The sequence below is a fragment of the Vespa velutina genome, chromosome 14 (genome assembly GCF_912470025.1).
Source record: "Vespa velutina chromosome 14, iVesVel2.1, whole genome shotgun sequence".
NCBI classification, from domain to species: Eukaryota; Metazoa; Arthropoda; class Insecta; order Hymenoptera; family Vespidae; genus Vespa; species Vespa velutina.
In genome coordinates, this window is record NC_062201.1 from 4708096 (window position 1) to 4733167 (window position 25072).

A 25072-nucleotide genomic window follows, 5' to 3' on the forward strand; every position below is an offset into this window, starting at 1 on the left:
AGATCGTGTATCTTATATCTATGATATGTATTTTTATGCAGCTCATTTTTTCATTATCGTTTCCTTACGTCGGGAAGACAGAAGGTAAAGGGTAAGGACAATTATAAATAATATCGTTGTAGACTAATAAGAACATATACTATCGTTGTAAATTAATAAGAAAGATGAATATAATTGTTTAGGCTTCTTGAATCAAGTTCTTTGACAAAAGAGAATTTTTTTGTTGGGAATTGCATATCGAGTATTACATACGTACGACATAAAAAAAGAACGTGTATAGACTATATGTGTATATATTATATGTATATATATATATATATATATATATATATATATATATATGTATATATATATTATATATATGTATATATATATATATATATATATATATATGCCTCGAGAAAATATATGAATACTATGCAAATATATATATATGTATGTGTATATGTATATATATATGTATAGCTTAATTATACATACGGATCAAAGATAAAAATATAATTTCGATATAACATTCATATTTAAAACATTCTTAATGCTTTTAGGCATTCGATTGATATGTTTGACTTTTCCTTATGTAATAATGTTAACACTTTTGAGTATATTTAATTTTAATTTATAAATGTATATATATATATATATATATATATATATATATATGTATATATATATATATAATATATGTATATGTATGTATGTACGTGTCATTGAAAATTATAGATATGTATTCGGACTCTCGACGACTCTCATCAGTAGCGTAGAAACAAGGAATCATTATTTGGAAAGACGTACGACAAGGCGACAGGTACTCTAAGCATTTCAGAAAGGTTTTCGCGAGCGCGCGTTTATGATCTTTCATCATTTCTTTAATTCTTTTTCCTTTTCTTATTTTTATTTTTTATTTATTTATTACTTTTTTTTTTGTTTTTTGTCTTTTTTTTTTGTTTTTATTTTCGTTTACGCTTTCTCTTCGTTTTAATGTCACGAACGCATCTCAGATCATGTTCATGCGAACATACGTCTACACAATTCTCCAACGTGTCACATACATATTTATATATTATCTTAATTAACAACACGATTTTTCCCATTTAACACGTGATATGTGGTAGAATGATAATTCCACAATCGATATTACAATTTTATCAATTTTCTTATCCCCGTTTCGCCGTAGCTGATTCAACATTTTGACTTTAATTCGCAATATAGATAAAAACGATAGCTCTCTGAACAAAATCTAGAGGAACAAGACTTTCCTTGATACGTATATTTTGGTATAGCTCGTACGTTATCACTTTCACATAAATATATATAAGTATGTATGTATTTTTTTATATATATATATATATAACATAGATATATATATATATATATATATATATATAAATATATATATATAGTTATGCCGTGTATTACACCGATTAACAATATTCAGAACGATTAAGTGATATTTAATTCAGAAAAGACGTCTATATAACAACACGTTACGATAAATTCATCAAACATCGATTAAGTTAAATACTAATTCGCGTCTTTGTCACGTTTACTTTCCATTTTTGAATATTTTAGTTTAGTTCCTTCACCACTGAATACGAAGAACGTTCGATTATACCTTTTCATTTGATATAGAACGTGAAGAAAGAAAATTACGATAATCTGTAGTCTATACATTTATTGTAAGACTTCCTAACTATCGATCAGTGTTAATAGTCTCCCCTTTCGCGTACAATCCTTATCATAGACGAATTCAATCGATATGATTGAAAAGGCGAATATTATTAATCGATCTATAGCGATCGAACTTAGAATTCTTTTACACATTTACAAAGAGCAAAGGAGAATCTACGAGACGGTTTATTGCCTGCAGAATGACTCGGAACTTGTCCGTTCATGGCGTTGTTTGCGTTTTAGAACGATCGAGAAGATAAAAAAGTTGGAAGGAAAGATCGAAAAGAAAGATTTAGAAGTATCGTCTCGTGTTCTCGACAAAAACATTCTGCAAGCAACCGTTCGACAAGCAGAACGAAGAAACGATTTTCTTTCTTTCTTTCTCTTTACGAAAAAGATCATCGTACTTGCTTTATCTTTAACGATATAAGATGACGGTCCAATGTGATATGTATCCGTATATTATCAGTCATAAGATTAGGAGAAAACACAGGAAGGCGTCTCGTATCGTCATCCAGAATTTTCAAAGTGACTTAAATATATCTCGACGATCTCGTAACGTTCTTTCCTTTCGTCTCTTTTACGTTTTTCTTTCTTTTTTTTTTTCTTTTTGTTGTTGTTTCGCGAGTTATACCATTGAGATATACTTATCAACTCGAAGTGGAGTTCATGGAATACGAACGGGATCGTCGTAATTGCATTAAATCGACATAGCTTATTATCTACGTGCTTTGGTGGAGGAGAATTTTGACGTTTAAAACTCTTCCAATCATCTTCTCTTTTTATCTTTTACTTTTTACCTCTCCTCCTCGAGAACCAAAGAAAGGGATGAGATAGTTTAGGCGAAGGGTACTCGTTTAAAAAGACGATTCCCTTGTCCAGTGATACGTTTCTCACCGGAAGTATATTGTACGATAGATTTTATTTGGTCCGTCGCAACAGGGCCAATGCATACCAAAGGATCTTTGAAGTAAGAGCAAACCTAAGGAGAGAAATATGATATATTTATATTTTAAAATCCCTATCTTTACGAATAATTGATAATTAATTTAATTACCTTTCTAGTCGTTTGTCGATGTCGCCTCTGCAATTGACAACACAAGCCACGACCGATATCACATTCACCTGACATGTTGCATTCCTCGTCTAAAAAATGCATCATTTATTCAGAATAGAATTTTTATTGATAAAATTCATAGAATTACCAAAAGGATCCTTACTGTACTGTTTGTTTGAAGTAACCGGTGGTTGACACGATCGAGTTTCTCCTCCTGCTATATCAGCACACATCAAACCTGTTTCGCAATCGTTATCTCTTCTGCAAAGTTCACCCTGTTTTAGTCCGTAAGCGAATAGGCACGTTCCAACGACTGAAATTTATCAATTACGAAATTTAATTTAATAATGATCGATTTAAACTATTTACGAAACAATTTTTATACTTTGTTTTATTCATAGTATATAAATATCCTATGTATATATCATATATATTAAAAATAATATTATTACGTAGAATTACATAGAACTGTGTCAAAATTGTTATTTTACTACTTGATAGCTTTCCGATAACGTTTATTCTCCTTTATAGCATTTAACATTTTACCCCACCTTGTTTTCATACATTTTATGTATAAACGTAAGTTAAATCGATTTCTTTGTCATCGTGATAAAAATCTGATAAAAGTACTTTTATATAACTATAGGGTGTTAAGAAGAAAGGATCCGATACTTTAAGGATTATTAACGTACGTTCGTAAATGATAAAAGTTAATTTACATACGTCGAAAGGATTGCTTGTTAGCATGTACATTGATTAAACATAATTTATCGATCAGATACCTATCGGTAAGTATTATAGATTAGGATTTATCGTTTCTTTTTAACACTCCATGTATACATATCGACGAAACAATAAAATGACATTAATAGAGATTTACCACCATCAACGTTGACGCAGACCGAACCAGGACAACAATGTTCATTGGCTGTGCATTTCTTCTCGTAACACGGATCGTCCGATTCTTCTTCCAACGAATCCCCATAAGAATTTCCATAACCTCCCGAAAGTGGTCCCTTTAATTAAAGGAAAAGAATGTTTCGAGTTATATAAAATTTTTATTTCCAAAGAGTATTTACTCTGAGAAATAGGATGATTAAATTCACTTAAATTTTTTATTCAAAATAATTATTTCTTTCGTACGAAATTCTTACTTTTTAAATAGTCTTTTAATCGAGTACTTAAATTCTTCATCTTGGGAAATTAAAATGGTAAAGAAAATTTTAATTAAAGTTAAACATTAGTCTAATTTTAAATGTTATTTTAATTCTCTCAGTTGGGTAAATCAATATTATTCAACTGAAATCATAACGAAATGATGTTTACATAGCCGCGAAATATGCGCCAACTTTTTTTATAACGTTGACTAGTTAGTTTGATAATTTTTATTCGATCTCGTTACAACAAGAATTTTTTTCTTGTCTCTCTCTCTCTCTCTCTCTCTCTCTCTCTCTCTCTCTTTTCTAATAAAAAGAGAGAAGATCAAAGGTTAAATCTGCTACATTGTTACGATCGATGCTGCGAGGAAGTTCAAACCGTTAGTGACGGTGACACAGCTTGAACTTTCGTTACCTTGTCTCTCAATATTTTTAGCACTTTCTAGACTTTATTGAGTTTCTTATTTACGAGATAACACGAGCTAATTGATATTAATTCATTGCAATCTTAAATTCCAAGTAGTTAAAAGCAAGAGCAAGTCACTTTTCATGTAGAATAGTTAATTCATCTGCATAAAATGTATTCAATACTTAATTGGATCATGTAAATCGTCTGTCAAAAAAAAAAAAAAATAAAAGGAAAAGTAAAAGAAATCATAATAATTGAAAATAAAATTGAAAGTAATTAGACTCGATGCAGAATCAATCTCAATATATAATTATCAATGGTTAAACGTAATTAGTGATTGCTTATCGTGAATGTCAGTGACGTAATTCGAACGTAGCAACGCCAGACTGTATATGCAGTAACAAGAGAAAGAGAGAGAGAGTGAGAGGGGGAGGGGGATTATCGATCGAAGGTATTTTGCGTATTGCGACAAAAAACACAATATGTCCAATTTGTGTCCAGATTTGAGTAACTTCAATGAATTTTTATTATACAAAAAAAAAAAAAAAGAAAAAAAAAATAGACGAGAAAAAGTGGATAGTTTGATGATCTGTTACATACCTGTAACAGTCTTGATCTGCTCAAATAACCACCATGTCCACCATAACCGAGGTTGGAAAGCATCTCGGGACTGAAACGATTAAAAAGTCCACCCCATGCATCTACGCCAAAGTGCATCGTGCTCATAAGAGCTATCAGAGCCACCGTGATACTCGCTTGCATCTTCATCATTCAGTTCTCTCTTTTTTTTTTTTTATGTCGTAGGAGTTTGTCGCTGAGCGCTCTATAAATGAAGCATTGATCGAAATAAATATTTATCTTAAGAATTAAAACGATATAAGAATGAAGCAATTGCAATTTGAAACTTCATTTAATTTCTTTAAATTTCGCTGATCAAATTGAATGATTAAAAGAAAAAAAGAAAAGGATTCAAGGATCCTTACATTGTATCGATTCTGATTCTTGCGAGGAATGATCTCATTTTTTATTTTTTTTTTTTTGATCACAAACATTTAAAGTAAGTACATAGATCTAACATAGTGATTTCTTCTTACATATTAGCATTGCATTTGCGTGACTACGACGATTTTGTGTTCAACGTGACAAAATAATCAACTTGATAAAATATAAAAATATTCTTAACAACGAATGATATAACACGAATATAATTATTACTCAGAATACGAGTCTCTTTAATACATTTTTTATTCGTGAAAAAAATCAAGATGCATTTAATATAAATGTAAAATTATACAGGATACTACAGACTATTTATTTCAAAATATTCTGATTTTTAAATGAAAATAAAAAAAAAAAGAAAAATAACTTACGAAAAAAAGGGAAGAATTACGAATTGTTAAAATTTATAAACAAATTTTTCAAAGAAGCAATTTCAAATTGTTAATGATACACTCTACAAATCATATTAATAATGAATGAAATAATTGTGTATATTATAATATAGCCTTATAAAAGATGATTTTGAAAGAAAAGGAATTATTGAGAAAAAATAAAAAAGTGACTCACATTATCCACCTGCGCCAGGGCCAAGCTTCTAACTCGAATGACTGACGATTAGTCGAGTTGATGTGTGAATTGTGGCGAGATCAGTCACTTTTTTATCAGCTCGGGGAGATCAACAAGTCCTCTTTGATGTTTGTTGGAGGACTGAGCTGAATCCTCGCAACCTTAGGTAATCTATACTTCTACCTATTCGCCTTCCCGTCATACAAGCGCACCCTATATATATAATGTTGCGCATGCGTTTGCCATCTTCCCCTATATTGTTTTCCTTCTTCGTCTTCCTTTTCTCTCCCACTCGCCTACGTGATATTTCATCCATTCGCATTTTCTACTTCCTATCGAAGTTTGCACTGTTTGCAAAATGATAAGCCATATGAAGGGATAAAAAAGTTTCTTACTCTAAATTCATAGTTAAAGCAATACTAAACTCTCTTATAGCAGATTTCCGTTCTTTTTTTTTTTTTCGTTGTATTTCTAGTTTCTTTTGTTATTGTAATGCTAATTATTATGGAAATAAAATCATAACGTTAAGATATGATAAATATATTCAAAATGACAATTCTTTTTTAAATTGTCATTGTAATAATTTTTATTATTAGAACGAGAATTTGTGCAATTAAGGATATTTTAAATGATCCTAATAAAAATTCAAAATGAACTTGAGTAAGATTAATCAACCTGTTAATTTTTATCTAAAAATTTTAATGGGTATTATAACTTTTCTTTACATAATCAAGCTTGAAAGCTTTTTTTCAGATAACGTTTGGGCCTTAGGCATGATTTATATCACGAAATATTGAGGAAAATCCTGTTAAAGGAACTTGGATGTAAAACTTTGACGTATCGCTGCTGGCATAGTAAAATTTGAATTGTTCATTCCATAAAGAGATCTGCGTTCCTTGCTTGGCCCAGATCAAATTCATCCAGCGGGTTAGTTTAGCGTGTAGGTGTTAAGCTAGCTCACCCCATCTCATTCTATCTCTCCCTCCTTTCCTCCCTCTCTCTTTCTCTCTCTCTCTCTCTCTCTCTCTCTCTCTCTTTTTCTCTTTCTACCTCTACCTTTATGTCTACCTCTATCTCTATCTCTATCTCTCTTACTCTTTCTTACTCCTTCTTTCACGTACTATCATCGTCTCTTTCTCTCTTGGTCGTATTGATCCAAAGTGTCCTGATGTTCCCAGCCGGGTGGTAGGTAGCTCCTGGTTTTACGTACATGCTGGTTCCGCCCTGTATTACAGGTACCTTGCATTACGTATTCGTATACAATGCCAACAATTTACGTACTTGTATGGCAAAGGTGAAAAGGATAGATATTATTTTATGAAAATTGCAATAGAAACGTAGCAATATTAAATGTCCATCTTTATTTATCTTCATTTTCTATTCACCTTTTCTCCTTATTATTATTATTTTCACATTATTAATTCTGTTTCTTTTAACTACATGATGTACCGATCAAGAACAGAACAAAGGAATATATTTTTAACCTATTTATTTTATCGAAAATTACGATTTACGTTCCTTTTATATTTACGTTCGTTCCTTACGTTGTTTTCAAAAAGATATATTTTAATTGATAATTACAGTTACATTTATTTTTATGAAAAAAAAAAAAAAAAAAGAAAAAAAATCAAAGAATAATAAAATTTGTACAATTTAATCTCATTTTTCTTTAATAAAATCTAACTTAAAATGGTATACACTTTGCGAAATTAAAAGCCGAAAATACGTCTCTACGTTGATTTACAAGAACTACCGAGCAAAGATTTTATCTACGTCTAGTCACGCAATGCGTTCTTTAGTCTGCGCTCTGATAAGTTGCATAATGTTCTATCGAGCGATTTTTTTCTCTTCAATTTTTTTTTGCCGCCTGCCACGAGATAACGACTCGAATTTAATTACCACGGGCTACCATTATTTTCACCGACTTAAACGTCAACTTTAAAAGTTGAAATCATTGTTGATAATTAAATGACCCTATCGAAGAACTTACCTTTACAATTAATGAAATCATTGATTCGTGAACATTTGCATTTTTGATCTGTTTAAAGTTGATTGTTTGGAAAATTACAAACGAACGATCAAAGGAATTAATTTTTATTACTTTTGTATTTTTTATTTTTCCAATTACAATACATAAAAATCAGACATTGCATAAGATGGATGAATAAATGAGCCATTCTCGTATAAAAATGAGTTTAATAAATAACAGCTAACAATGAAATAAATAATATTCGCATCGCATTAATTCTCATATAATATCTATATAATATATATCTGTGTGTGTGTGTGTGTGTGTGTGTATGTATATGTGTATGTATACGTATAGAGACAGATACACGTATATGTACATGGAACACGAGAACCAATTGCCGTGTCCTGGTAAAAATATCTTAAAGTGTACGATACGCGAAGGAAGAACGAAATAAAATTCGGCAAACTAAATGACACTGATTGTGAGTTCCACTTTTTCGTTTATCCTATCGAAGAAATTAATACATTGGATAGGGTTTCATTCGATAACGAAAAATCGTAAAGTCTCGCTCGGTGTCAGATAAAAAAAATAAAAAAAGGAAAGAAATATAAAGAAATAACCTCTCGTTCTTTTATAATTTCTCGCGTCGCACTAGTTGCAAAGGGGTAGTTAGGGGTAGGAAAGGGTCTTTTCCTTATTCGATATCGATCTTTCTATGCCGAGTGGGAAATAAATTAGACTTCCTTTGTACATTTATACAGGTGGCACGGGTAAATATCAGTGTCCTTGAGAAGAACGAAACATTCTTGACCTCAAACTCCAGTGATACTATGCAACCATGGCTTGAAATAAGTGGTTCTCATATAAACACCAGGCAGATACGGTGCGGCACATTTAATCCCATGAGATACCGTGCCAACTAACATCCATCTACCATCGGGTCGTTCCATTACCAGTGGACCACCGCTGTCACCCTGCAAATGATCGATCGATCGTATAAAATCCATCACTTGATTACGTTTATGTTCATTACTACATCTACTTTGGAATATGCTAGTCATCGTCCTTGTATCGTACGAGTTCTCGTAAATTGCAATCTCATAACTACCGCCACCTGACATTTGCTAGTTCATTAATCTATACTTCATAGTAACAATAAATACACCGACATATCCAATTACTTATGGATATTAATATACAAGCAGATATACATCAACTGTATGATAAAATAAAATATTGAAGATTACTTAGCGTACCTCGCAAGAATCCTTTTGACCATTGGCATATCCAGCGCACAAGAAACTCTCTAAAATTAATTTTGAATGTCCAGCCGTTTGGAACATTTCTTGACAAACGGAATTCTCCATGATCGGCACTTGGACCTCTTGCAATACCGATGGTACACCACCGTCTGTACAAGATTTTTATTTAAAGGAAATAACTTTAATGGGTAATACGTAAGAAAACTAACGTGGGATACTTACTGTACTTCAATCTACCCCAACCGGTAACCGTAGCCATTCTGCCTGTAAAATCGACGTTATCGTCGGGCATGCAAATTGGTACGATGTGAGAATCGAATTGCACCGGTGATTCCAATTCGAGAAGGGCCAAATCATTTTCGAAGGTCGCTGGATCGTATCCCCTGTTAACGATAACTCGACGTACGTTCTTCGTTACGCTACGCTTCGATTCCAACTCTCCCGATATATCAAATTCACCGAAAACCGCTACGAGGGATGCTAAAAATCTGTGTAAAGAAAAAAGAAAAAAACAGCCCTGATGAAAAAAAAAAAAAAAAAAAATACAAATTCTCATTTGAAATCTGGATATTATGTCCAATTACCCTGGCTGACAATGTGCCGCAGTGATGACGTATTTGTCCGTGATAAGAACACCACCGCATTTATTTTTTGTAAAAAGTCCTAGCCACGTGGCTTCCCGAACCAATACCTGCCACGGCCATTCTCCAAACTGTGCACCCTTTCCACCAACTATTCTACCTGTCTTGATTAGAGGTTTTACCCCGCATTCTGTTGATAAAAGATGTCTACATATTAATTATCGACACGAGTTCACCTCTGTTATCAATTACGATGGAACTTAGCATCATTCGGACGAATTCGTAAACACATATATTTGAATATAATGAAAAAAGACAAATGGATAATTCGGATAATCGACCTTTTTAATCTGATGAAATATAATACGAACTTTAACTATTCTGCATTTCTTATCCCTCTTGGCCAATATAATAATTTTTTCTTAAATCCGATAAAATAAAAGGTAGTAAAAAAAAATTAGTTGCGATAAAAGCTATATGAATTAACGGGAATTTAACACGAATAAGCATGAACTCGCAAATTTATTATTCAGCCAAATAATATTCAGTTAATCTTTCAAGCGTATGCGTTCACTTACCGGTGATGAGAAATATCTAGAAATAAAAGAAAATATATGGCAATAATGTGTCTTACGTGTACGAAAATCCGATGCTAGGGTGGTCGCGACATTCAAGGCACTGGTTTGCGTTGTATCGATCGAAACCTCTTCTACCTCCTCTTGGAGAATCGGCTCGGCCGTAGTTGTAGGTACAGTGCTTGGCTTTCTGTTTGGTTTCGTACGTTTTGTAGTGACCTGGGGTCTCTTCGTAGTAACCGTGGGCGTTGTCACAGATGGTCTCGGTTTCAAGGTCGTAGGTTTCGATGGACGAGGTTTCTCACCGGAAGATGGTCTCGACGTGCTTGGTCGTACATTAGGTCTTTTCGTAGTAACAGGTCTTTTAGTCGTAACCTGTGACGGTTTGACAGTCGTTGATGGTCTTCTAATAGGTTTTTTCGTCGTATTACCAGCAACTGTGGTGATTGGCCTCTTCGTTACCGACGTCGTAGTCGTCGTTGACGTCGTCGATCCGTTAGCGCGATTGTAGACGATGTCTTTGAGATCCTTAAATATTCACGCGAACAATTCGATTAGTTCTCTCTTACGGATTTTGTCCGGAGAGTAGATTAAAGTTTAATTGAAATGCGCGCTTGGGTTCGTTAGAAGTTACATTAGTTCTCACTGAGGAAGAAATCTATTCCATTCTCAACGGTACACTAAAGTGAAAAGTAACAATTGCGCTTGATAGATCTACCCATTACAATTTGTGCCGAGCTAGATACCTTCTACATGTTTTATATTATCCTTTTTTTCTTATTCTATAGAAATCAGATAGTATCTTTCTCAAGTAACAATTCTCAAAGCTGGATAAACATTTCGTTTCAATTACGTTTATGTTCGCGATATACGATAACAGATTAGTCAATAAGAATCTTTTGATCAAGATTTTTCTTTTAATTATAGATCGATAGTTCAGGATGAACATGATTAAAGATCATAACTCGTTTATATACGTGGGAAGTAGAAATGAGTTTAGCTGAGAACTAAAAGGAAAAGTAATTTAGAATTACCTGAAAGTTACTCTGCAGAGACTCGACGATCTTGTTTACGAAGCTATCGACTTTGTTTGTGAGTAGAGCATCTTCGATGAACGTGGGAGTTGGTATATCATTCTCACTGATGATGTCGATATTTGGATAGCCTGTATGATTGAAAGTCTCGACGATCGTTGGCTTTTCTTGTTGAGACAAGGGCATTGAAATATTTAAATTAGGATTTCTAACGGGTGGGAAGTTGACGAGATCGTCAGGTGCCGGTGTTTCGTCGTCACAATGGACAATGGGTGCTGCAATTGGTGATGACGGAGTTGTAGATTTTAAAACGATAGTAACGCCTGGAGTATTTTCCGAGGAAACAACGTTAAGAGTCGAAGGTTTCAAATGGAAACTTGGCTTTTTGGACCAGGACAGTGCAGCCGTCCATGTAGTAGGTCTTCTTGTGGTCATCCTTTCTTCCAGACTCGTTTCGGGTACAAAAGCTTCGGTCGTAGTCTCGATATTATCAGGTAATTTCGTACTAGTGGTATCTTTGAGATTAACCGTGATATAACTAGTAGAAACTACGTGATTGCTGTTGGTATCGACGTTGGATATGACAGTGCTGATGTTGTGAGTGATCATAGTAGAGACACTCGGTTTTTTCGTGCTAGCATTATTAACAGGTCTAATCGTTGAAGAAGTAGGCCTGGTCGAAACAAAGATTGGCTTACTCGATCCATTAGATGGTTTCTTAGTTATCAAAGATTTTTGTGTAGTTTGGGTGACGTATTCCGTGCCGAGCGGACCCAAAACTATCACGGTCGGTGCCGGAGGATTTGTGGTTGGTCTCGAAGAATATGCAAAGCTGCTGGACGATCCATAAGTTAATGGGGTTGATGGAGGTCTCGAGGAATACGAATTGGACGTAGAGTAGGTAGGGTAATTAGTCTCCGTAGGAATGGTTTCGTAATTGTAATATGTAGATGGTTGTATTGGTTTATAGAAGATAGGAGTTGCTGTGGATAACGTAGTGATCGTAGGCTTTAACGTGGAAGATTGTAACGTGGATATCTTTAAAGTAGAACCGTGTATCGAAGGTTTGAACGTCGATGGTTTCGTACTGGTAGGTTTCAAAGAGGAGATCTTGATCAATGAAGGTTTCGAAGTATCGTCTTTGTTCACCCAATTGTGAGCGATAGATATAGGCCCTTGCATGGTGACTGTCGTCTCTGCTCCTGGTGTAGTGTCGTTCAAGATAGAAATAATATGATTGATCGCTATTTCCTCTTTGTCAAGTATATCGTCCTTCTTGTTGCCCGATTGAACCTCGTAAGTAATCGTCGGTACTCTTATCATATCTTTGTCGCCATTTGTCGCGGTCATCGGAGTTGTGGCCACGCGTTTAACCGTACTCTCAACTTCCGTTTCTTTGTGCTTCGTTAGTTTCTCATCTGTCGTGCTTGTATTGTCAAAAGTACCGCTCAAACCCGAGTTAGGTGTCACGTTCAAGACCTTTTGCGTGTTCGTGTATGTTTGGGTTGCAACAGTTGATTCCATGTTGAAATTAGAGGATTTAAAGTCAGTGAACGTGATTGGCATTTCGGTTGTCGTGGAAGTAAATTGATCAGGGAATTTCACCCATTGCGTGGACTTTGTGCTACCTTCGTGTACTCTTGTCCGTTCGGTCAATGACTGTGTACTTTGCACCGTCGTCGTTGCCTTCGTTCTTTCCTCCATATTCCAATTGGAAGTAACAATTTTATTATCCGTAAAACGATTGATCGAGGAATCCGTGGTAGGCTTAAACAATTCATCCGGATTATGCGTCTCATTTAACATGGTACCATTCTCATTGAGTAATATCGTATCGGCAGAACTATGATTGTTATAACTCAATCCCTGAGAGAACAAAGCTGGTAACTGATCGACCGGATCAGCGATTTGAAGTACTTGATCCGGACTCAGCAACGTTGCAAGTGGATTCTCGACAATGGGATTATTATGAGTCTGAGCATTGTTGTTTTTGTCCGTATAAGAGAGTAATCCTGGAAGTTGTAAGCTATCCAGGATGGTTTGTTGTCCGAGAAGTGCAGGAAAATCATCTTCCAGCTGACTTATACCTGGTTGTAACGGAGTTACCTGAGGCTTCTCTGCATTCTCCAATTCATCATTACTATGTGATTCGGAAGTCGATGGATTAGAGTCGAACGTCGTTATTTTCGTGTAAGATATCTCTTCCTCGCCGAGATGATTCGATACCCCAGAGGAATCGGTTTTTATGGTGTTACTAATCTGTTGCGGGATCGACATGCCGATCGGTGTACCATCCGGATTTAAAAGAATTGGAATATCTGGCACGTGATCGATCTCCTCGAAATTCAATATGTTCTCCTTATTGGGTATTTTCTCCAAAGGTTCGTTAATTATATTTTTCGATGGTAATTGACAACACGCGCCAAAGAGGAAACCATCCATACAGGCGCCGACTACTTGGCCGTTCCGACGTGTGCATTCGTAATTGAACATGCAAATTGCTGGTTCCTCCGATTTCGTTCGTGAGGGAATCGTCGGCTGGCAAACCTTCGGCACTATTCTGTAACCCCCGAACAATCTTCGACCTGCTAACACGATCAACATCTTAAAGTTTTAACATCGAAATCATTTTATTATGAAAATGGTCACAGGTATTTTTCTATTTTCTTTTTAAACGTGTCAAAGTTATCTTTCGCTCGTTATCGTTTTCAAATAGAGCAACCTGTCGCCAGTTAAAGGTCTCCGATCATTTACATCTAATCAAAAAATTCTAAACGCCTGCAGCGATTAGTTGGAGTCCTGAACGAGAATGTGCATCGCACGCAAAATAAGTTTCGAGTATGGGTACTTGGCATTCGTACTTCATACATCAATGCAAATTACGATACGAATCCTAGACAGACTAGATTTAGTATGAATCTGATACTATTTGATTCTTGAGATTTTAACGAATTCGATGCGTGTTGCGACGAATTAACCGTTCTTCCATTGTCCTTGCACATCATAACGGGTAAATAGCGGTTCTCCCATCGTCTTCTAATTACTAAAGCCTTAAGTTTCTATTTAACGATCTCATTGCTAACGATCGTATTCTAATCAAACGAAAGATAATCGCTCATGATAGAAACCCTATGTAAATCAGGTCGCAATTGAAACTGAATTCCAGGTCGTTTAACGCTTGAAAGACGTATTGACCGATATAATCACTTATTTACACAATAATAGAGTCCAATGGACCGGGTTCTTTGATGGAAAATAGCCATAGTTGATAACGTTTTAACAATTACCTCGTCAACGTTGATACATGATGTGTAAAAATTTCCGTATAATTATACGGTATGGTATTAAAATCGTTCATCCAGTAAATACGTGCCTTTTGCTTCTGTACTACGGTATATGATGACATTATAACGAAGATTAACTGCTAAACTACTTGCACAATACGATACGTTTGTGTCGTTTCGTTCAGCATTGACAAGAATCGGTCTGTGACAGATTAATAACACGATCTTTATTACTTATCTACGTGTGTCAAGAAGGTGTTGAAAAGAGATCGTTCGTGGCTGGCAAATCTAACATGTGCGGTATACTTTGTATGTATATAACTGGGCACGATGGTTATGCTCAGATGACTAAGGGGCATAGACGAGCAAGCATGTAGGCTTCGCACGTGCCTTATACGTCTACATACTACCGATATGATGACCTACTCCGCGAATCGTCCGTATTGCTCGTCCGGATCCTTGCACCGTTCCAGATTTTTTTGTATTTCGCGCTTGTGCGCTCTTACGTAGGGACGTAGAACCGTGTCACTAGTAATGCAGTAACAGAGAGGATAGAAAAGTCAGTTTACTCGAACGTGTGGGATCGGGTTTTGCTTACATCAAAGAAATTGCTGCCAGGTTAATAAGAAGCCAATAAGAATGTACGTGTTGATCGTTTTGCGTAAAAGAAATCCGTGAAAGAAAATCGTTTCTGTTATTTATATATCTCCATCTCTATCATTCTTATTATCTCGTCATCGTCATTTAGGACAAAATAGAGTTCTACGAAAAATGCGAATTCTCAACTCGTTTAATAATTGACCAATGAGTTAGACTCAGGCTCTTGGACATGCAATTACTATTAATCACTAGACACGGACAACGTATCCGTGTGAAGGAGGAAAAAGAAGGATAACGAGGAGATCGTTGATTCTTTTCGCTTCGCACGATCGATGATGAGAGATCCTGTTTCGAGTTTCACTTGACCGCATAAAAACCAAATCGGCCGGTATTAAATTCATTACTATTAATTTCAGGCTTCGTTCACGTTCGAAATCGGTCGTGGATAAAGAGAAATACTTCGTTAACTTATTTACTCGTAGCTTATTAGTTATTTCCTCATATCGCTTTGTATGTCCCGAATAAATAAATTCATCTTTCAAATTGATTGACCGTAAATCAAGGTGCTCTGTAAATTGATAAATTATGATAGTTAATGATACAAAGATTACCATAGAGATCTTTGAGAAAATCTTTCTACAAAAGAAATTGGCATAAAGTTCGTATTAAATCGATATTTAATTTCTTATTTAAATATATCTGCTATAAATTATATAAAATTATCCAAATTCTCGACATATATACGTTACATTCAAAGTACCATCATCAAATACCGTTGTTTCTCATGACACGGATCAACGCGTGAAAGTGGAGAAAGGTGAAATTTTCGATAGAGGAACGAACAGTCCGACAGAGTTAATAGTAGATATCACATATAGCATATACTTATATCTGAGTATTTTAATTTCCATAATATTTTCATGCAGGAATAAATATATGTACATCTAAATATATATATATATATATATACACATATATTTTTTTATCTCTGTTAAAAGGAATTATAACTTTTGGACAATTTTCTAAAATATCCGAATACCTCGCACGCATTCAGAACATTAAATTCTCTATATACACGCTTTTATAACTTCTCTCGGCAAAAGATCGTGCCACTTTAAAATGAGATCTTAAACGGTTGCTATACCTTCAGCATGCATAAGTAGCTTCTCGAAATGGAATAGGTATACGCGAATACTTGCAAAGAAGCGTAGGTACACTCGACTTTCGAAGGAGAATAAGAGACGGGAAGTAGAATTTGGTGTCACGTGTCGACGACGACAACAACGATGAATAGAGAGGTAAGAGAGGATATTTTCGTAACTCAAAGTACAACAAAGTTGAGAAAGTGGATATTTAAAAGAGAAAAAAATGGATAAATAAAAAAAAAAAGAGTAAGTAGAAATTGGTGTCATTATTGACTGTTTAATGTACACAAGAAATTTGCATATCTTCTGCAGTCGTAATATTTCTTCTTTTCTAATAGTTTCCTTTTAAACCACAGAAAGTCTGTATTTAAAATGATACCAAATGAGTATCCATTTAATTTCACGGGTTATTTCGGTGTATTATCCTACAGAGAAAGAGAGAAAGAAAGAGAGAATTTGAAATTCTTGCGTATAAATCATTCAGCAAATAACAATGAAAATGTTTCCATAATTTATCATATAACAATAAATATTTAATGTTACGACAGTATTAATATTAAAATATTCACCTGTAAATATTTTCTTTATTATTACTCGTGATACCAAACGGAGTTAACGAAATAGAATATAAGTCCTTAGGAAGAAATAATTTTCTTATAGAAAATATAGTTATTCAACTGTTGTTGAGTTATATAGTTATATGCGAGATGACTATTACCTTTGTTTTGAGATGCATTGGAAACCGAGATGGCAGACGTCGAAACCAGGAAGGTGAAAAATAGACAAAGATTAGTTCCAGTAGCCATCTGTGAACACAAAGAGTCGGCATGGATTTTATAAATTGACAAAAAAAGAGATCATGTTAATTGTTGTTAATTTAAATGAACGGCAGACCGTATGAAAGAGGTCAGAAGAATTTAAAACTGTGTCTTCATAGACGCATCTCGCGAGAAATTTCACGATTAGTTTATGTTTTCTCGATTGAAGTTATTACGAGCCTATGAAAGTGATCCGTCTTACGTAACTATCTTTTTTCATACTCTTTCCTTTTTGTTTTGTTGTAATTTAAACAACAAGTGCATCGGTACGCAATGAGAAATAGCCGCTACGTCGATCTAATTCTCGGCTTCGCTTAGCGGAGATCGACGTGCTTGTCCGTCCGTAATAACGGTACAAGAATATCGACTCCAGTATGCGACGCGGAAACTGGAAATCGGAAGGTGACAACCTGACGTACTCATTGAGTATCAAGAATTCCAATCTCTCTTCGATAACAAAATTATCGAAAAAATTAGTCATTTAAAATCATTAGTCTGCAAATATCTTAATGTCAATCATTCAAAATTATAATGTTTAATATATTCAACTATTAAGTATGCCTATTGTAATTTATTCTACGCTTTATTCATTATTAGGTTTTTATGTGTAAATATATATAATGTGATGAATAAATTATTCTCTCTCTCTCTCTCTCTCTCTCTCTCTCTCTCTCTCTCTCTCTACGTACATATATCCATCCCTTTATCTTCTATATATTATACGTAACTAATACAATTAGTTCTTACTTTATTCTTCAAATATTAAAAAATATATTTTTTTTTTATTTGAAATACGCGCATAAGTTGATCTTATAAAACATTTTTTGACAAATTAAATATTATAAACTTTTCTTTAATATCATATCGTCTATTAAATACCGAAACAATCATAAATTAGAAGATGGAGTTTTGATCATCGATCGTTGATAAAACCTGGTCCATGAAACTTGGCCAAGGTCTACGAAAATCTTTTGAGAGGCCTGGACCACATTTCGTCGTCTCTCTCGCTCTCGAATTTCTTCTCGAAAAGTATCGGCTCGTTCGTACACGCACACGGACAAATGAGTCTTTCCACGCGTACAAAATCCCGTTATATTCATCGGACGAGCAGAGTGGCTCATTACAGTCCTCGTACGTTTACGATGCTCACATACATAGTAGATAGAAACACGGTAGAAGATGAGAATGACTGAAAGAGAAGCCAAGAAAATACATGGAAAGATTGGATTTTAATAGTCGTAAAGATAATTCGATGAATTCTTAAAAAGACTGGCATGCTAATTGATCAACTGATTCTACACCGCTAACCTAATTCCCTTCTCTCTTTCTTTCTCTCCATCCCTCTCTCTCTCTCTCTCTCTCTCTCTCTCTCTCTCTCTCTCTCTCTCTCTCTCTCTCTCTCTCTACTTATTTTATATCGCATATTTTGGAAAATCAACTCCATTACACCTTTTTTTTGCAAATAATCAATTCGAATTAATTTTATGAAATATTAAGCGTCAATGATATAAGAATAGGTCTCATGTAGCACGCGTTATTTCTTTTCTGGGTGACCATTTCACGTTAATGAAAAACTTAATTTTGTTTTAATTTAATTATACCCTGCGTGCCGCTCTGATTTTTCACGTAAACCGTTAAGCCGATTCGTTTACGCGCGTGTGAATACCCCCATCATTAACTCTCTTTTGCACTTAGTTAATCAAAAATTAAAATGTTTAAGTATATCTTAAGTATATAGAAGATGAGTCATAGTTAATAGATATTCTAATAGATACGTTTGTTAATTAAAAAATTAATATTTCTGTGATTCGTTATAAAATTTAATTAAATACATTTCCAATGGCGATAAAACATTAAACGAACTTTATCTTTTGTTCGAAGACACAAGATGTCGTACATACATAGATATCTAAATCGAGTTAGAAGATTCTTAAACGATTTAACACTCGTTTCCTTTCGTTCTCTCTTTTGTAAGCGTGTACGAACGCGCGTAAATGTTCACGCGTGAGCACACGGAAGTCACTTTCCTTCAAAGTGTTTCGTTTCACTCAACATTCTCCCGTTTCACGTTGCTAGTAGTATCAATTGCGACAAATCAAACCATATCAGAAAATGATTCAAAACAAATCGTTGATCGTTAATTTCATCATTGGAGTATAGTAATCGTTTGGAAAAAAGTTAGTTCGTAATTATTCGTAAAAAGTTTTAATTCGCCGCAACATTTGTCATTTAATAATAATAATGATAATGATAGAAATAAAAAGAGAAAAAGAGAGAGAGAAAGGGAGAGAGAGAGAGAGAGAGAGGGAGAGAGAAAAAGGAAGATCGTACGATGTACCTATCGTGTCGTGTCTTGTTCGCCCTGTCAGAACTTTCAGGATATTCAAGAAAAGGAATCGAAAGAGTCGAGTAGGGACGGTGTCGGTGATTCGAAAATTCTTCCGCGTTCATTGGCCGTTCGTCAATAGGAACAACGTAAGAGGAGAGCGTGCACAGGTGCGTGCATGTTCACTCAAACTATACGCATGTACGTCTTTTTCTTTTTCTTTTTCTCTTGACAATTTACTCGCTCATCTCTCGAGCACTCGAGCATATCACCAACACTTGGAGAAAGCTCAGTTCGGTGGCATCACTTGATTGTTAGATCTGGGTGACCGGATTAGTTTACCCTCGAGACTTCTTCGAGTCATCGCAGGTCTGGACGTCGGATCTCGGAAGTCATGTTAATTAATTAATTAATTAATAAATAAGAAATTGTTAAAAACTCAAAGATCAATATCACAGAGAATATCAGTGAATAAAATAAATCAAATTACGATCGTAAGACATTTTTTCAAGAAGATCTCACGAATAGTTAAAATACAAAATGAAAGATCAAAACGACACAAAAGAAAACTATATGAGAAATTCTATTACGACTATCGTTCTGTTACAATTCAAAGTATATACAATAGAGAATGCAATGAATGGAGGAAAAATAAGGAGCGTTTGTGTTATTCTACGAGTACATCAGTACGATCTTTTTGTCGTTAATATTTCTTTCAAACGTCGTATCCTCTTTTTTTCTTTTTTTTTTTTCTCTTTTTTCTTTTTTTTTCTCCTTTTCGCTAAGGAACGATCGCCCATAGAGAAACTCGGTGTTCCATTAGTCGACGTTCTTCGTAGGTACTACTATCGGTCGACCTCGTTTCCTTCGTAAAGGAGTCACAATCATCCTTCTTCCGTTCAATTTGCAAATTCTGTTTCACTCGGAATGTCGCAAGAAATTCCATCAGCGGAAATTATCGAAAAGAAAAAAAAATATTGGTAAGAATTGGAATATTCAATGGGCGGCTCATTGATTATTATGAAAAAAAAAAAAGAGAAAAAATAAATAATCAATGGAATCAATTTGTTTTCTTAATCAATTTTTATATAAAAATCATATAACAAAGTTATATTAATTTCATACATTTAATTATTTAATTATGCGATGCAATTGTAAAGATGTGTTAATAGTTCTCCTTGGAAAATTAATAATTTAATTATATAGTTATAGATGAAACATCATGTTTTAGTACAGATAAAAATTAGGAAAGACACGATATAAGAGAATAAACTCCGATGAGAAAAGGATGAGTAAATCGAGGCGGTACTCGCATGAAAGAGATTTTGTTCTTCCTTTGCTTTCACTCGGAGATTTAACGACACATTACGGGCTCGATCGTTCGTGCAAAACCGATCGGCATTCGCGCAAGTTAGTTCGACTTGAATGCATCGAACGAAACGTGCACGAGCGAAGAGGATCGCATTCCTCCTTCTCTCTTGTCATGAAAGTGATAGTACGTGGATGATTATACGGGGCTAAACTTTTCTCTTCTTATCGAGGCCAAAGGAGAAAGACGAAGTTGAAGAGGAAAGAGAAGATGAGAACTAACACGTTTATCGTTATGTTAAGGTCGAAGGTGATCAGGACACTCAGAGGTTTTTGCTGATTTAAATTTAAAATAATATCCTCAAATATTCTATATCTAATGCATTTGATTATTTATCGATTATTTATTTCCTGTAACATAAGAAATATTACTATTTATGTTTTAGGGTTACATTTAACAATTGAAATTTTTAAGTAACCATATTTGCATTGTATATAAATTTATGCTAAATCGATTCGACAATGATCTACATTCTTTGAAATACTAAATTGGAATAAGTGACGTTGATATAACCCGTTAGCACGTTAACCATTCCGCACCATCGAGGCAAGCCTAAGTTGGATGAACGTTGAGAGAACCCATCTACATATGCGTTTACGATAGATTTACGAGCTACTGTGAGGTCAACGTGAAAAATCAATTTAGCTTTAGCTGAATGTAAAATCCATGGCCCGCATTTTCCAGAAGCCTCGGTACATCTTTCCAAGACGTTTTAACTTTTTACCGTGTAATCGAAATAATGTCAAATTCACGAAGCAGCAGTATGCCGTTTAAAATGGAGTTATGTAAACGCAAAGACGTACCTAAGTACACAGATCCTTTCAAGAAGCTAACGTTTACATTTCGAGGCAATAAGTGAGAAATTTCGATCTACCATGTTAATTTTGCTCTTTTCTTTCCTTTTTTTTACAACGAGTCGTCGACACCGTGCTTTAAAAAATGTCGAGTACGTGAGAACGTTTTTCTTAAAAAGATCACTAATGTATGCTCTTAAATAATATGTGAAAAAAATCAATTAATTATAATTGGGCTCTTCTTTAATAGCATGAATATCGAGACAGTTCTCAAAGATCAATTGTTCGGAAAGATAGATGATTATAAAGAAAGTTTGAATAAAAAAAAAAAAAAAAAAAAAGAAAATAAAGGAGATACGACGATGGAGCAATGAAGCATACCGAATGATATCCTCCATGTTTATATCGGAACACCTCGTTTTATTACGGACCAAAGTCGGAAAGCCAGCTTTCTCCTGGCTTCACGATCAGGCTGGCCCCTGCCAACGATCTCATCGATTCCCGATTGTGTCCTGGTTTCGATAAACGACCAGACAATTCTTCCGCAATTTTTTTCGTTGTCTTCGTTCGTTCGTTCGTACTCAAAAAAAAAAAAAATAAAGGAATCGAGGAGCTTTGAAGTGACCATAAGGACGTGATCAAAATTATTTCAATAATGACAGTAAAAATATTATTAACAACAAAGAGACTTAAAGAAAACGTGAAATATGAAAAATAATAAATACGCCATGTATCTTTAGAGAAAGAAATTACGTTAAAAAGAGAGAGAAAGAGAGAGAGAAAGAAAGAGGAATGCCATAACGTATTATTAGATCTTAGGAACGTTAGGAATGATCATTTAAAGTAATGACGGAAAGATACATTAATGAATGTTCATTCCGTTGTAATTATGGCTCGCGAACCAAAAAGAACATAGAAAACATCGCGCAGATTCGCGTTCGATATAACGATCGGCACGCGTCAATTATAAATAGCGATCGAAAGTTCATCGTTGTATTTTGCAACGAGAATTAATCTCTTTCATGGGAAAATCGACGTACCGTCTATAGTTCGATCGATGTTCTTTCGATACGGTTATATCGATTCCAGACGATTGCACGAATATTTTTGTCGCGATTAACCCTCACGTTGAATCAAAAGCCGTAAGATTAAATCTCGTTTAATGAGAATTGAATGAGAGTAAATGCAATCGATGTTGATAATTATCATAAATAATTACATCTTATCAAATGAATTATTTAATTTAGACAATTTGTCGAATATCCTGTCAAATAAGAGAATTGAATATACATTATAATCAGGTTAATTTTTATAAAAGAAAGATAGATATTTAAAAAAAAATGTCATGTCACTCACCGTGCAGTGCAATAATTGTTTGCAACTGTCTGCCTTTTAAGAACGTTTCATAACTCTTTCTTGGCACTCGTAAAGAAATCCTCTCGTAGCTGTCACCTCGAAGAAGGAACCGTGAATAGTTCTTCTCGACGGAGATCGCGGAAGGTTTTCTTTCTCTCTTTCTTTCTCTCTCTCTCTCTCTCTCTCTCTCTCTCTCTCTCTCTTGACGTTTTCCTTTCCTGAGTTGTCAAGGTCACTTCTTGGACTCTATCCTCTTCCTTTACCTTTGGCACTTCTTCACTCAATTTTTACCGTACCTTCTCTCTTCAACTACTTTTCCTTGACTTGGCTCGTAGAAGGGTCACGTTTACATTAGTTCCGCGTCCACGTGAATAGAAACTTGGATGAATACGATCGAGATTCCAGCACAGATCCGAACGAGAATTAATTCGATTTGTCATTGACGAAAATTCTTTCGAAAGAAAAAAGAGAAACGAAGCAAAAAGAAAAATCGATGAACTTGTGACACTGTTCGACGGACAAAAAGCGAAAGAAAAAGAGGAAGAAAGAGAAAGAGAGAGAGAAAGAGAAAGGGAGAGAGAGAGAGAGAGAGAGAGAGAGAAAGAGAAAAAGAAAGATATATAAAAGAAGAAGGAAAGAATCTTTTGAATCGGTTCCTGGGTGATCGTCCACAAGAGCACCGATTAGCTTATCGCGCACTATTGACCATCCGGGCAGTGAACTGGATGGTACCTGTCCGTTGTACCCCGTGCCACGGCATGTGCTGGAATCGCGTGGCAATGTCACGAGCGGCGCCTTGGAAAACGCGACTGAGGATGGTGGTGGACGTCGCAAGGAGAATGGTGATGTTGATGGTGGTGGTAACAGGCCCAGAGTGGTGGGATAAACTTTAAGAAGTAGGGGAGAGAGGGTTAGTTAAGAATATATATGAGAAAGAAGACGATTGCTCTTGGAGAAAGGTAGGAAAAGGAGAGGAAGAAAGAAAGCAGGTAAAATGGAAGGAGAAGACGATCGGAAGAGTGGGAGAGAGAACGAGAAAGAGAGCAAGAGAAACCAAAGTGGGCCAGTGGCCAGGTCACGTGGAGAAGAACGGGGCCCAGCGTGCACGACACCGACACACTGTCCTACTCATCGCAACGTCCACGCAACCTCCACCTTCCGCTCGTCTCTATCCATTCAGGAAATGTTTCGCTATGCTCAGACCCCACGTCCTCGGCCTATGTTCCTCGTCTTTTCTCGCTTTCGACTCCTCTCGACACCATCTCAACTTCCTCGTTTGCAATCCTAATTCAAGACAACCCGGATGATCAATTTCTTGTTCTTTTTTCGTTCATAATATATGATTATAGGTATCTTTCTAGAAGATTAGTTGAGGAACAATACGTTGCAAAAATAATGTGATTCGAAATTGTATATAAAAAGGAAGCGTGTATATATATATATATATATATATATAAATATACATATATTTATATTATACTTTCTATTCCATGTGCAGTCATTCGCAATATACCTTTCTATTTCACTTGAAATTTACGTGATTTCAACGAAAGTCTAACGTAAATTATATTTCTTCGAGAAAGAGAGAGAGAGAGAGAGAGAGAAATTAGTATAATTAATTTACTGAATAATAACTAGTTCAATTTGCAGCGAGCTCAATACGTATCTGGAATAAACTGTCGAATGAAAAAATATTGCGAGCATTTTAACAATGGGGAGACATCGTTGTAAATTCTAATTGGCTTCAGGGAGTCGAATTTCTCTTCATTTTGGAGTCACACCAGCGAACCATGTCGATTTCTTTTAACTAATTGTGACCTCGTCGCAACGAGTATCATATAGAATTATCATATGTACGATAGCGGTTTTCATATTTTGTGCACCAGCTACGTCGTCAGATTAATATCTCACCATGAATATCGGGCACAATCGTCATGGGGTACAAAGTTATATTAACTTTCTAACGCCTAGCCAAGCAATTTACGTCCAACAATTTTGAAGAAAAAAGAAAGAGAGAGAGAGAGAGAGAGAGAGAGAGAGCATAGAGCAGACCTTTGACATTTATCTCGCATCTTCGTATTACGCTTTCTGATACACAT

General features: G+C 35.0%; 2 protein-coding genes across 5 annotated transcripts; both read right to left on the reverse strand.

Moving 5' to 3' along the window:
• Window positions 1-851: 851 nt before the first annotated feature.
• On the reverse strand, window positions 852-6047 carry LOC124953991 (prohormone-3). Of its 2 annotated transcripts, none has more exons than XM_047506138.1 (6): window positions 5858-6047; window positions 4892-5114; window positions 3609-3741; window positions 2889-3038; window positions 2726-2814; window positions 852-2650 (listed from the first exon to the last, which is right to left on the reverse strand). In XM_047506138.1, exons 2-6 carry the CDS (start codon window positions 5060-5062, stop codon window positions 2507-2509), a joined length of 687 nt encoding a protein of 228 aa, XP_047362094.1. In that variant the 5' UTR covers window positions 5063-5114; window positions 5858-6047; the 3' UTR covers window positions 852-2506. The 2 variants fall into 2 exon arrangements, with proteins under 2 accessions (XP_047362094.1, XP_047362093.1); XM_047506137.1 differs by having other exon boundaries at window positions 3606-3741; window positions 5858-6043.
• A 1903-nt stretch (window positions 6048-7950) lies between these two features.
• LOC124954069 (serine protease filzig) lies at window positions 7951-23793 on the reverse strand. 3 transcript variants are annotated; one of them, XM_047506376.1, is made up of 8 exons: window positions 22974-23789; window positions 17029-17116; window positions 11282-13866; window positions 10307-10775; window positions 9676-9862; window positions 9314-9579; window positions 9086-9240; window positions 7951-8803 (listed from the first exon to the last, which is right to left on the reverse strand). In XM_047506376.1, the coding sequence occupies exons 2-8, from the start codon at window positions 17114-17116 to the stop codon at window positions 8642-8644; spliced, it is 3912 nt and encodes a 1303-aa protein (XP_047362332.1). In that variant the 5' UTR covers window positions 22974-23789; the 3' UTR covers window positions 7951-8641. The 3 variants fall into 3 exon arrangements, with proteins under 3 accessions (XP_047362332.1, XP_047362331.1, XP_047362333.1); XM_047506375.1 differs by having other exon boundaries at window positions 11282-13869; XM_047506377.1 differs by lacking the exons at window positions 7951-8803; window positions 9086-9240; window positions 9314-9579 and having other exon boundaries at window positions 9709-9879; window positions 11282-13869; window positions 22974-23793.
• Between the last annotated feature and the right edge of the window lie 1279 nt (window positions 23794-25072).